Source organism: Chaetura pelagica, unplaced genomic scaffold (assembly GCF_000747805.2).
Source record: "Chaetura pelagica isolate M959 unplaced genomic scaffold, ChaPel_1.0 scaffold456, whole genome shotgun sequence".
In the NCBI taxonomy this organism is placed as follows: domain Eukaryota; kingdom Metazoa; phylum Chordata; class Aves; order Apodiformes; family Apodidae; genus Chaetura; species Chaetura pelagica.
The window spans coordinates 1,894,206-1,907,878 of record NW_009953574.1 but is presented as its reverse complement, the minus strand read 5'-3'; the positions used below and the strand labels follow the sequence as shown (position 1 = coordinate 1,907,878).

The window sequence follows — 13,673 nt, the reverse complement described above, 5'->3', positions numbered from 1 at the left end:
CAATCAATCAATCAATCAGAAGAGAACCACAGAATCCTAGGGTTTGGAAGGGACCTCAAAAGATCATCTAATCCAACCCCAAGAAAGGAAACATGGGGAAAAGCCGTGGGGAGAGGGCTGGAAGGAGGAGAAAAGAGCAGAGGCAAACAGGGCAGGGCAGGTTCAGGGAGGAAAACCAGCTCCACCAGTTCCCCACCAGCAGCCAGTCTCCAGCACACAGATGGCTAACAGAGGAAAGCAACACAACCTTAGGGACAAGCCATCAGCATCCTCCAAAACCTGCCAGGTTTAGCACAGCCTGTCCCCCCACACTGCCTGCCCTTCCAGTGTCTGGCAGGGTCCCCCACTCTCCCCAGGTGTAGAAGCCATGAGGCCACTGAAAAGGATGCTCCTCCTTCCAGGGGAGAGGGACAAAGGGATGGGCCATGCCCAGGGATAGCCCATGGACAAAGGGATGGGCCAGGACACCTTCTCCTACTCCTGGGACAGGCATCCCCTGCTTGCCCCAGTAGGTATAAAAGGGCTCTCAACCCATGCAATCCATTACATACAAATTACAGCAATTTAGGCACACTTGACCCAGAATTACAGCAAGCCCATTCAGAACTGTGTCTTCCCAGGCAATTTACACTGTCACAAGCCCTTGAACAAACCACAGAAGAGCATTAAACAACAAAAAAAAACAACAAAGAAACAAACCAAACCCAGAAAACGTTCCTTCAAACAGCATTATTGAGACATTAAAGCCATTAACTGGGGTTAGTTCATACTCACATGGTCCTAAAACCACCTGTACTGCACAATCTCTAACCAACCTGTGCTTTGCAGCTCCCTCCAACCATTACATCAGAGCCACTTCAGAGATGATGCCATGAAGCACAGCACTGCATAACCACTTGGGATGGGGACTGCAGCCCCCAGCCCCAGGCAGGAGGGTCAGTGCTGCCTCAGTGCCTGCTCACCCACCCTGGTGGCTTCCAGATGCAAGTCCCTCCAGTAGCAGGTCAGGTCAGCAGAGATCCCACCAGCCAGGGTGGGGATTGCAATGTTCCTGCATCCATTTTCACCCACTTCTAAGCACTTCTTCATTTATTTTTCAAGTACTACTGGCACTAGATGGCATCTCAAGGAAGAGAAGCAACAGAGGACAGACCACCCTCCCGCCAACCAAGCAGGCACTGCAGTGTTAGCTGATGGACCACTCTAGGCAGGTGGCCACTGGCCATCACAACAGGGAAAGACCTTGAGGCAGGGACACTCTGTATTTACCTCAGATGATCAGTCTTGGCTTACATGGAAAAATAAAACCATCAGCATTGGGAAAAATCCTGTGGTCCTCAGGGTCCCCAGGATGCTCAAGGGCTGCCTCTGCTGGCAGGACCTGGGTGTCTGCTCCACATTCACATGGGGGGCTGCACAAAGGTAGGAGGGAAGAGGGTGGCTTTGGGGGGAGGGTGACAGCAGTTACTGCGGGACACATGAGAATTAAAACCACCCAAACAGATGGAAGGGATTTTATATGCTTTGCTCTGAAATGTCTGACACCAGACGCCATCATGAGAAAGGAGCCAGGACCACACCAAAGGTCTTGTCTGGTCCAGTAAGTCTTACATCCACCAGAGGATGGTGACAGACACTTCAGCACCACCATGTCTAAGAAATAACTGACAGCATTATTGAGACATTAAAGCCATTAACTGGGGTTAGTTCATACTCACATGGTCCTAAAACCACCTGTACTGCACAATCTCTAACCAACCTGTGCTTTGCAGCTCCCTCCAACCATTACATCAGAGCCACTTCAGAGATGATGCCATGAAGCACAGCACTGCATAACCACTTGGGATGGGGACTGCAGCCCCCAGCCCCAGGCAGGAGGGTCAGTGCTGCCTCAGTGCCTGCTCACCCACCCTGGTGGCTTCCAGATGCAAGTCCCTCCAGTAGCAGGTCAGGTCAGCAGAGATCCCACCAGCCAGGGTGGGGATTGCAATGTTCCTGCATCCATTTTCACCCACTTCTAAGCACTTCTTCATTTATTTTTCAAGTACTACTGGCACTAGATGGCATCTCAAGGAAGAGAAGCAACAGAGGACAGACCACCCTCCCGCCAACCAAGCAGGCACTGCAGTGTTAGCTGATGGACCACTCTAGGCAGGTGGCCACTGGCCATCACAACAGGGAAAGACCTTGAGGCAGGGACACTCTGAATTTACCTCAGATGATCAGTCTTGGCTTAGATGGAAAAATAAAACCATCAGCATTGGGAAAAATCCTGTGGTCCTCAGGGTCCCCAGGATGCTCAAGATGTGCTGGCAGGACCTGGGTGTCTGCTCCACATTCACATGGGGGGCTGCACAAAGGTAGGAGGGAAGAGGGTGGCTTTGGGGGGAGGGTGACAGCAGTTACTGTGGGACACATGAGAATTAAAACTACCCAAACAGATGGAAGGGATTTTATATGCTTTGCTCTGAAATGTCTGACACCAGATGCCATCATGAGAAAGGAGCCAGGACCACACCAAAGGTCTTGTCTGGTCCAGTAAGTCTTACATCCACCAGAGGATGGTGACAGACACTTCAGCACCACCATGTCTAAGAAATAACTGAAATACTGAGAAGTTGCACCTTCCAGAATTAACACACCAACTTCCTGGGAGGACAAAAGCCAGGCTGGTTCTGCTGGGGGACAGGATCAGGACCCTGCCCTGGGGTCACACCATCCACCACAACATGCAACAAGAGACACTTGATGACAAGAGCCTCATTTTTTACCCTCCTCTCCCCCACCTCGTTGCTACCAGAATTGTAAACCCAGAGGCTGGAGGAACCCAGAGACACCCACCTGTGCACAACCCTGTGGTGCTCAGGAGAGGCACAGAGCTGGTCAATCAGTCCCTGCCAGGGGCTGTGCTCCTCCATTCCAATCCTCCAGGAGACAGCACCTCACAACCCCACCAAGACCACCACCACTCTGGCTCATTTTGCATTTGAAGCTTGTTACCCCATGCCACTCATTTTAATGATTCATCCTACATTTGGGAATTTTCCTTTAAAACATGGTCATCATGGCAAAGGTCTTGTGACAGAAGAGAAGCCCTTGAAGGAAGGGAGCAGACCCCCTCCCCAAAGCCAGCAGCACACCTTGGCCCTACCCTGCTGGTTCAGCTTACAAGCTCATGCCAGCGAGCCAGTTTTGCACACAAACACAAAATAAAAGCAAGAACACAAATTTTGACCATCCCACATTGATGTTTATACTCTTGTTTCCTGTAGCCCCAGGTGACAAATCTGTCCTTTATAGAGGGGAGGATCGTTGAGCTGTGAACAAAGTCAACTGGACACGCTTCAACTCCCAGCAGGTCTCTGCACTGGTGACTTGTACCCAACTAAGGAATAACAATTAGTAAGATGTAAAACGATAAATATAAACCCAGAAACGTTCGGGTGATTTTTTTGCTGAGCAGAAACACTCAAGAGCAGGAGAATTTACAAGCAAATCTCTTACATATGAACACTTAGGCCAAGAGGGAGATGTTGGAGAAGTCGGCCCCTCCGAACACAAGGGCTTTTGTTTCACCATTCTCTGAGCTCTGAAGGAGTTTAACTTTTTATTTTTTATTGTTTTTTTTTCTCTTCACTGAACTTTGCTGGCCTGCCAGCTGGGTAGAGGCCAGAAGGGGTTATCCAGTCAGACCTTACTGGGATGTATTTACAATAGTGGTGCATCTAAGGTTTGTTTACTTCGGGATGAAAATCCAAACGGCTAGAACCATTTAAATCATTAAGAGGGCAATCAGAAAATGCCATGGAACCAAACAAATCAGGAGAAGTCATGGAAACCATCAGCGATATTTAATTCAGAAATTCTCTTTGTTAGGGAACTTAGCTGAAAGAAAACAGCTGGATGTAGTTCAAGCCTCTAAATTAAAAACAATCTAACAAGGTCTATAGGGATAGCTCTTTCAGCTACATATTGGAGACCAGATTCACTTCTACCAAGTAAATGTAATAGCACTCAAAGCTAGAAAGGAAATTCCTCAGAACTGAGGTAGTTTCTAAGTATCAGCACATTTTCCAATTCCTCACAAGGCAACTTAGCTATTTACAATCCATTTTTTCCCACACATAAATTTATAACTTTTTTGCAATTTTCTGCTTCCATGATTTATTTTCTACAGAAAAATAATCTAGCCGGAATATCCCTACTCTACTAACATCATGTTTTAATAAATAACTGGCTACTTCTAGTAAAATTAAGCCTCCAGGATTGTTTATACCAGCCAAGAATACCCTGCCTTTAGAGCTTTGCAGAGATTTGGTGTGAAAATAAAGTTGAATATAACGCTGACCCTGAGCTAACAAGTAATTAATGCTTCAATATAAAAATAGAAAATTATCCTTACAACACAAGGGTGGAATATAGCAAACCCTCTCTCTCTGGGTTGCTCTCCTGGCTGGATCCCAGCATCCAGCTGGACCTAAAGGCTACCTAAAGCAGGAGGAGACATGCAGAATAATTTTGAGTCTTTCCAAAGACTTTGTTTTCCCTAAACTCTTTTAAAAATTATTTCATCTCTTTTCTTAAAAATATACATTTCTTTTATTAAGGAGTTGCCATTCACCACCTCGCTGTTCCAACTGCAAAGCACAGGTAGAGAGTGTCTTGAGTAGTGCCAAAAGGTTACAGCTGCTGGGCACCAGCTCCCTGGGGACAAATATTCCAAAAAGGAGGTGTCTTCTGCCCTGCCTGCTCCTGCCCCCATCTGCCTGCAACTGTGCTATGGGGCTCTGCCCACTGCTCCTTCCCTTCTGCCCCATCGGAGAGGAAACAAGACTTCTGCAAAAGCAAACCTGACACCTCCCCACCTCCCTTCCCGCAAAGCATTCCTGAAAAAGAAAACAAAAGGTTGAAAAATTAAGCCAGCATTCATCTCACAAACTTGCAGACAAGACACGTGTTGGCATTTGGATCTGTGACACAAGTCGCTTCCAACCGAACAAGTTTAATGCCTTGTTCCCAGGGGGGACGCACGTTGGGAACTGACCTACAGGAGTTACAGCTAATTGCAAGGATCCCAGGAAACAAACAACTCTTCTTAGCATCTGCAGACCTGGAATTCTCTGTAGCCTCTTCCAATTTTAACCAAACCTCCTGAAAAGAAAGTACAACCTGCTCCTGGCATTACCACCCTGTGCAAACAGGGTGCTTGGCACACTGACCAGCTCCACCTTCACCTCTTCTTTTACTGCTTAATAAAGACAAATCACTTCCACTTCTTTCCAGATAAGGCAACTAACATAACGTGGATAAATGGGAAGTTAACTACATGAAACACATTTTCTGCTCATTGGGCAGTTTTTTTTCCCCTGTAAGATAACATGATAAATAAAACCTGCCTCTGTACAGATATTGCCCATTTTAGAAACACATACTTGTGACAGGCCAAGAGAGGACCCTGGGTGCTGGTTTGTTGTGGGTTGTTTTTTTTTGCTTTCATAAGAAATACGGTAAAATAAAATAAAATTTAAAAAAAAAAACGTGATAAAGACACAAATGCAGAGCTAACTACAGGCTTGTATATACATTTTTGTTATCCACCTCTAACACAGACTCTTGGTGAACGGGGCAGACTGGTAGTCCCTGTTCTTGTTATTCCCAGAATAGCAAGGGGAAAAAAAAATAAATCAGTATCTTAAAACCAGTGGCAACAAAGTAAAAACTGTACACTGTTGTCCATTAACTTAAAAAGCAAAGTCCCTAGATGGTATAAAAGTGAAAGCAGGTGCCTTCTAACTTTGATAATAAAAGTCTTTTTTCTCCTCCCCCCCACCCTCCCCACCCCTACGCTGCACAATTATCTCCATTGTCTTTGCACGGCCAAGAAGAAGAAAATGCTAAGGAGCAAGGCTGCTTGTGAGGAGCTGCTCCTGGGGGCAGCAGAAGTGTTCACGTTCTTATTGCTCTTGTTGGAGTTCCCGGCGACCTCGGTGGCGTTGAACTCGAACTCCGGGGAGCACTGCTGGAGCTCGCAGCCGCTGCCGCTCTCCTCCCCGCTGCTCTCCTCACCTGCAGGACACAAACACACCTGGCTCGGCCTCCTCCTGCTGCCTGCAGCCCTTGCAGAAGGCAGCTGTGGGGGGCTGGGGGAAGCTGAGGGGTGTTTTGAGGTTGAGATGCCCTCTGCTTAACGCAACTTCCGCGCGTTGCTCCTCAGGCCACACGCGTCCGCAGCCCAGAAAGCTCAACTGCAGCCTGGGCTGCAGCAAAAGCAGCGTGGCCAGAGGGTCAAGGGAGGTGATTCTCCCACTCTTTTCCACTCTGAGACCCCCCCAGTGCTGCATCCAGCTCTGGCACCCCCAACGCAAGAAAGACATGAAGCTGTTGGAGCAGAGCCAGAGGAAGGCCACAGAAGTGATCAGGGGTGCTGAAGCACCTCTGCTGTTGGAGACAGGCTGAAAGAGTTGAGGTTATTCAGCCTGGGGAAGAGAAGGTTCTGAGGAGACCTTATTGTGGCCTTTCAGTACTTGGAGGGGGCTTTTCAGAAAGACGGGGACAAATTTCCCAGCAGGCCCCATTGTGACAGGACAAGGGGTCACAGTTTTAAACTAAAAGAGGGTAGATTCAGACTAGATATAAGTTTACAGTGAAGGTGGGGAAGCACTGGAACAGGTTGCCTAGAGAGATGGCAGATGCCCCATCCTGGAAACATTCAAGGTGAGGCTGGAAAGGGCTCTGAGCAACCTGATCTAGTTGAAGATGTTGCTGCTCATTGCAGGGAGATTGGTCTAGATGACCTTTAAAGGAACTTTCCAGCACAAACTGTTTCATGATTCTACAGAAACCACCCTCCTCTCACAGCCTGTTGCTTCCCACCCTCGTTACTGACATGCTTACCCACAGCTGAAGCTTAACCAGCTACCTTGTGCTAGCATGAAATCCAATTAAAAAGGGAAAAGGAGAAAGCAAAAGGCAAACCAACAGCAAACATACTTATGTCAATGAAGTCGACATCGTTCCCACTGTAGGCATTTTTCAGCTTGTTGGTCATCACCCGCAGAGCCATGATTTGCCGACGAATCACCATGTCTGGCTTGGTGATATCAACTTCTACCTCTGGGTTATTCACTTGACTTGCTAAGCCATTTCCAGTCACTGCAAAGTCGTACCTGAAAAGAAACCACTCCTGCTGGAACCAGAGCTGCAGCTCAGCGGGGTCCCACGCCAAAGGGCAATGGTGTGGGAACTCAGGGTTGCCACCTCCTGGGTGATATCCTGAGCCCAGTGTGGTCCTCCCACGTGCTAACCCTCAAGGAGCTCTTCTCCAGCTTCTTAACCCACCTCTCCCTCCCAGAAACCTGAGCAGCATGAGGAATCAAACTCTGCTTTAATACACCTCGTGCCACCATGGCAGGGGAAGGACAATATTCTCCCCAACTTAAAAATCTTGAGGTTTATGATAATAATGGCTAACAACAGCATCAATCAGCTCACTGCAGGCAACAGAACAAAACAAGCTGCTGAGATGCCCTGATGCCCAGTGACACTTTTGGAAAAACAACCTTTGGGATCATACTTATCCCAGAGGAACCTATAGTAAATCTTGGAGGCAACCGTGTCATTCTGGCTTTGCATAATGCACCTTAACTATCAACCTGGGGGATTAAATGTGCACTTCTCACCACGCAGACATGAGATGCAATTTTCCTAATAACCCCAAGCAGGAGAAACATTGGTGATGGTGAAGATGAGCTAACATAACCCCACACACTGAGGCAGAGAAGAGCTGAGCTGCTGCACCTGAGATGTGTGTGCTCAGGTCTGAAAACACATACAACCTCTAGGTTTAAAAGAGAGACTGAGCAACAAAACCTAACCGAATGTGTCTCCTGAATCAGGTTTTGGAGTATCATCTTACAGAGCAGGGATATGACACTTTCTTCCACTCCTCCAATTACCTGACTTGCAAGAAAAATCCCTGCACAACAGAAGGGAACTTTACTTTTCTTAGTCATGACACCAACATCAGTATCACAAGAGAGAGAAAAGCCTTTAGCACAATCCACTGACCCTGGAGACAGGGAGGTATACACAGCTCAGAGAGTTGGGGCTGTTCAGCCTGGAGAAGAGAAAGCCCCAAGGAGACTTTATAGCACCTTTCAGCACCTGAAGGGGCTCCAGGAAAGCTGGGGAGAGACTTTTTACAAGTAATGAGAGGACAAGGGGGAATGGATCAAAACCAAAAGAGCGGAGATTGAGGTTAGACTTCAGGAGGAAATTCTTTGTTGTGAAGGTGGTGAGACCCTGGCCCAGGTTGCCCAGAGAAGCTGTGGCTGCCCCATCTCTGGAAGTGTCCAAGGGCAGGTTGGATGGGGCTTGGAGCAGCCTGGGCTGGTGGGAGGTGTCCCTGCCCATGCAGGGGGGTTGAAACTGGATGATCTTTAAGGTCCCTTCCAACCCAAACCATTCAGTGATTCTATGATGATTCTATGAAGACCTCAGGAGGGCAGAGCCATTTCTTGTCACAGAGACCAAACCCATCACCCTGGCCAAGCAAGGCAGAGCTTCAGGCACACAGAAAACAGTGCAAAATTGACAGTGGTGTGGCTCAGTCCTGTGCCCCAAAACTACGAAGGGCAAAACCTGCCATTACTTAGAAAAACTGCTGGAAAACCCTGCACAACTTCTTTTTTTAATGGAACATCTTGGATTTTGCTTCTTTTCTCACTAAGCAAACAGAAAAAAACAAAAAAGACATTTGTATTTCCAAAATAAAAGTTAAACAGTTACATAAACCATATGACAGAAAATCTTTGGCTTATTCATGTGTTGGTAATTTCTTCCTTACAAGAAAAAAAAAAGTTTTGTAACTATTTTTCCATGAAAAGCCTGCATGAAAACCACAGGCCTCTTCGTGCCACTGACCTCAGTGGTGGAGAAGAGGACTTTTCACCAGCCTCTATCTCTTCTGCCTTTGCTCACCAAGGAACCCAGCAATAGTTCCTGGTAGATACACCAACTGGAGGCACTGGGACAACAGGAGCATCCTTGCTCTGTAGCTGTGATACAGGATTTTGTATAATTCACCTCCCCAAACCCATGATCAACCAGTAAGAGGTTCAAGGAGAGATGCTGTATCTGGCTATCTAGACTCTACTCTCTTCTTTAAAACCACGTAGAGCTTGGACAACCTTTTAGCTTTGCATTCAAGCTCTCTCATCTACACAAAAAAGAAGGGATAATGGCTGCAGCCTGTTTTGGGGAAGTTGGGGTCACTCCTGCAGGAGGAGGGCTCAGGGAGAGGGGCCAAAATGCTAGGAAAGGCTGGGGCAAGAGGGAGAGGGTTAAGCAGGGCAGCCACATCACCCAACCTGCTCTTGGCGCTCCCGTTCCAGCACTCGTTCTCATTGACAGTGCCTACAGACATCTTTTCATCGTTGCAAATGTTGCCAGGGAGAGATGACCAAAATTTTTTGGCTTGCTTCAGCTTCTCTTTCACATCCGTAACCTATTAAATAGAAGAGGGAAAAAAAAAAAAAAAAAAAGAAACACAGGACATAAACCAGAATCCCAAATGCTCATTAAAAATGAAGCCGGAAAGGTATTTTTTATCACAACAGACGTGTATGGGCCAGATCTTCAGGCTGCATGTTTTGATGGTTGATTTACTTTTTTAATACCAAATTAAACACTGCTCCTCAGACACGTATTGCTCACAAGCCAAGCCTTTAAAAACAGGCCCTTCTCTGACATAGAAGCGCTGAGGTAATTCACGTCTAGAGCCATGGGCAGATTACACCCCTCAGAGAGTCTGAGACAGCCAAGGAATATTAAGCAACCCTATAAATTACAAATAGAAAATTATACGCCGTGGGAGAGGGGTGCAAAGTGCCCATGTGGCACCAGCAGGACCAGGCACTCACCAGTCTGTCCAAACTGGTGCCAGCAGCCGTGGTGGGTCGCTCCTCTGGGTTGTAGGGTCTGAAGCGGGAGCTGAAGCCGCTCTCGGAGAGGGAGCGAGCGCTCCGGCCCTGGGCGAGGGTTTTTGGCTGGCCACAGCCCTGGAAAACCTGTGCAAGGGAAATCAAGGGTTTTATGAAATGAGGAGGTCACAGGGACCTCCCTTCCCCAGGCTCCCACCCAGCCTCTGCCCAAAATAACACACCAGCTTTATGCATACTTGAAAGGGCATGAAAGGAAAAAACACGCTGATGAGAACAGGGAAATAGAACACATTGGGTAAGTAAAGCACATTGGATAAATAAAGCCCAAGTGTCCTCTTGGCCTGTTTACCTTCTGAGACACTTGCATGCTGTTCTCCTGCATGTTCATGATTGCATCTGAAATTTTCACATCAATGGGGTCCATGACTGACTCGATGTTGAAGGGACCCTCCAGCCTCTCCGCAACCAGCAGCATCGAATCTGACACAGAGAGAGATCCAAAGGATTTGAATGGAGGAGCTTTACGGGTAACAAGGATAACAGGCTAAGCACACAGACATTCACCACCACAACGTCGCTTCTGACCAGCACACATTGCCAGGAAACATTTTTGCTCCATTCCCAGAGCCTACAACTTCACCAGGCACTTGCAGGCTGCCAGCACCAAGCCACAGGCTCAGAGACATCAAACGAGGCAGAGCCACCGCAGCCTGCCAGAAGGCAGCCTGTCATCAGCTCCTCCCATTAGAACAAGCATTACTAACACCCTCCTCTCCGTGCTCATTCATTAAAGGTTTCCTTGTGTCATTTGTTTTTCAAGACTGCTTTCAAAGCCAAGAGACAGAGAGCCATCAGCCCCCTCATGCTAGTCCTGAACACAAGACACCAACGTGAAAGGGCCCAAGGAGACCATCACGACCAGCCCTCCCTTAGGGAAAGCTAGAGGCTTTGCTGTGCCTGGGGAAGCCAAGGGTAACACCTTTTGGCATTACATGGATAATCTGCACGAGGGAGACTGCATGAGACCAGGCCAAACACTGTGCACTAAGATATATTTGGCACATCTCTATGTAGTAGAGATGGAAAAGTCCCTCAGCCAACACCCGGTCACTCCTCCTGTGCCGACACACACATCCTCATCAAATACACCATTAAACACAGCAGCTACCAAACTTTCATGACTTCCTCTAGGAAATTATTACTGGCATTAAGGATTTCATCCTGCATTGCATTTTAGCCCTTTCTCTGGTTGTCCCCTGGAAATTGCCTCCAGATACATGCCTGGTGCTAAGTGCTCATCTCTTCTCACCCCTCACAACCTTTATTAAACATCAGTTTTCCCTGGAGTCCCTCAACCTTGTAGCATCCCATTTGCTGGTCTCCACTCCTTCAACATTTTGTGATGCTCCACCACAAGTTCCTAACGTGGCAGATGCATTTAATTCTTTCATGTTTCCTACTCTGAGTGACGTGGGAGGCCACACCATGATGGGCCCTGCAGCCCTGAGGAAACCCTGTCCTGAGGAGCATCTCCCTGCTCCCAAGGCTACACCTGTTCCCCTCCATTAAGAAGAAACGGGCATTTCACAGTCAAGCTATTAATTCATCCTGAAAAGTGCTTTGTGGGACATCCATCCTTCTCCTAAGAGCAGAAGGTGCTTTCAACAAGCAGAAAACCCTACAAAGATATTCCATGTACTGAAGAATTTAGTAATAGCTCTGCCTTAGTGCCCAAGTCATGTTCAGCTGTGCTAAAAAACCCACAAACTGATGATAAATATACAATTAAGATATTTGTGTATTTAAATAACAATAACAGTAGTAGTAATAACAATAATAATAATAAAAATAGTAACAATAATAAATAATCCAACAGCAAACCTCACACACGAGTTGCAGGCACCTTCCTGGCCTGTAAATCCACTTTTTAAAGGCAACTCAGTATTCCAAAGATTTGCTGGGTGTTAGTTAAGGGTGGAACAGTTGATTAACCCATCCTAAAAAACCACATCAGCAGGGACTCGTGCCAGGTCCACCAAGGTGTGACTGTTTAGGGAGTGAACCCTGGGAGGAGTTGGAGCCCCCAGGAAAGCCCCTCGCCCCCACACCACCAGCATCATGATGGAGTTGCTGCAGGGCATGGCTGGAATTCAGCCATCAGGGACTACAAACAGGTCTGAATTAAATGCATTTAAAAATTAAAAAAAAAAAAGAAGGTAATAACAAATGAAACAAAGAGTCTTAGACTGTATTGTGGTGGGCTCCAATAAAGTGATGCTTCAAATCTCTGAGTAATGACTGCTAGCATGAATATACCATTGTGCTGGAGGGGAGAAAAATGCTTTTGATGTGCTACCAAATGGAGACTTTTGTAAACAAGTGGAGCACAACTTAAATGTGTTCATCATTGTCAAAGCTTTTGGGGTTTTTCACGGGCATAAAGAACATCCCAGTGCAGTTTGCAGGAAGCTGCTCCTTCCAAACAAAAATATTATGAATAGGCAGATAATAAAACACATAAAATGCAGAGTTTATATTTTAAAAAAAAAAAAAAAAAGCCAAAGAAAAAATCATTCCATTTTGTAACTACTTAATTCTCCGAGTGGCCAGGAAAAGGCCGCAGATCAATAAAGTGTTTGTGAAAGACTGAAAGGAAACATAAACCCCAATTCTTCTGGCTGTTTGGCGTCTTTGTAAACTTTGAGCCGGGCAGGCCATCCACAAGACCATGGGAATGTAGAGCGAATTGGGTCCTTTGTTAGCAGGGGTGCCATGGCTTTCCATGTATCACAGCCCAGGAATGCAGCCTCCAGCTTTGACTGCCCATAGAGAAAATGCATTCGGCCTCCAGCAGAGCTGCCAAAGCTGCTGAGAAAAGATAAGGAAAGTAATAATCGCCTTTGGAGAATATATTCAACTGGAGCTCCTCAGGAGCTGGGATGGATACTGGTGAGGAGCACTAAATGAAATAAAATGTCATCCAAAAGGCAAAATAAAAAATTAAGGGGGCGGTGGGGGGCTCTAGCTCATCCATAGCTTTGATTTTGGGGACATCCTGCAAAGTTTTACCTCCCACCAGGAGCTGGCTGGTGTCCCCAGCAATTCCCTCTGGCAGTGGCAGGTCTGGGGCTGGCTGGGGTTCAGGGGCACAGCAGCACCTCGAAAGGGGAGGCACCCTGCACTGTCACCAGAAATCACACTTCAGACCAACTCAACTCCCCAAAAGATTTCCCATTACTAGGAGAGAGGAGCTGATTATAAATAGCAATTATTTTGCCCCAGCTCTGGAGCAAAATAATTGATATTTATGAGCCATGGTGAGGTGGCTCAGACCTGCTTCACAAAAGCAAAATAAAAGTCTGGCAGAGTGAAAAATGTACCCTGGCCATTGATTACAAACACACAGCATGACAAAGACTGTCTCTCCTCCCTGGGATGGGGAGATAGAAGTGGATTTGGGGGGGATGGGGAAACCCAACCCACACCATATAGCACCATCCCTTTAAAGAGCCTTTTCCTCCTGCATACATTTGTCCTTGCCACTGGCATTGAGACAATCCTTGGCGACAAAGCACCTCCTCTCATGAAGGAAAGCAATTCTTCCACATTGTGCCACCAATAATCAGAAACCCACATCTTCAGCCTCACTGTCTGACTTGAAGAACAAAAGGCAGTTCTCAGCCTTAACCCCAAGATCTGATTTAAAAGGGAAGGGAAGGAGGGGGGGGGGGG

General features: G+C 47.0%; 1 protein-coding gene across 1 annotated transcript in view; it reads right to left on the bottom strand.

Moving 5' to 3' along the window:
• Positions 1–5,227: 5,227 nt before the first annotated feature.
• GPC4 (glypican 4) overlaps positions 5,228–13,673 on the bottom strand; it is a 43,296-nt gene continuing 34,850 nt past the window's right edge. The window contains exons 4-8 of the mRNA XM_009999670.1: positions 10,291–10,421; positions 9,921–10,067; positions 9,369–9,505; positions 6,991–7,166; positions 5,228–6,066 (exon numbers count right to left, since the gene is read on the bottom strand). Coding sequence (XP_009997972.1) covers positions 5,855–6,066; positions 6,991–7,166; positions 9,369–9,505; positions 9,921–10,067; positions 10,291–10,421 — 803 coding nt within the window. The 3' untranslated portion in view covers positions 5,228–5,854. The remainder of the gene's footprint in view (positions 6,067–6,990; positions 7,167–9,368; positions 9,506–9,920; positions 10,068–10,290; positions 10,422–13,673) is intronic.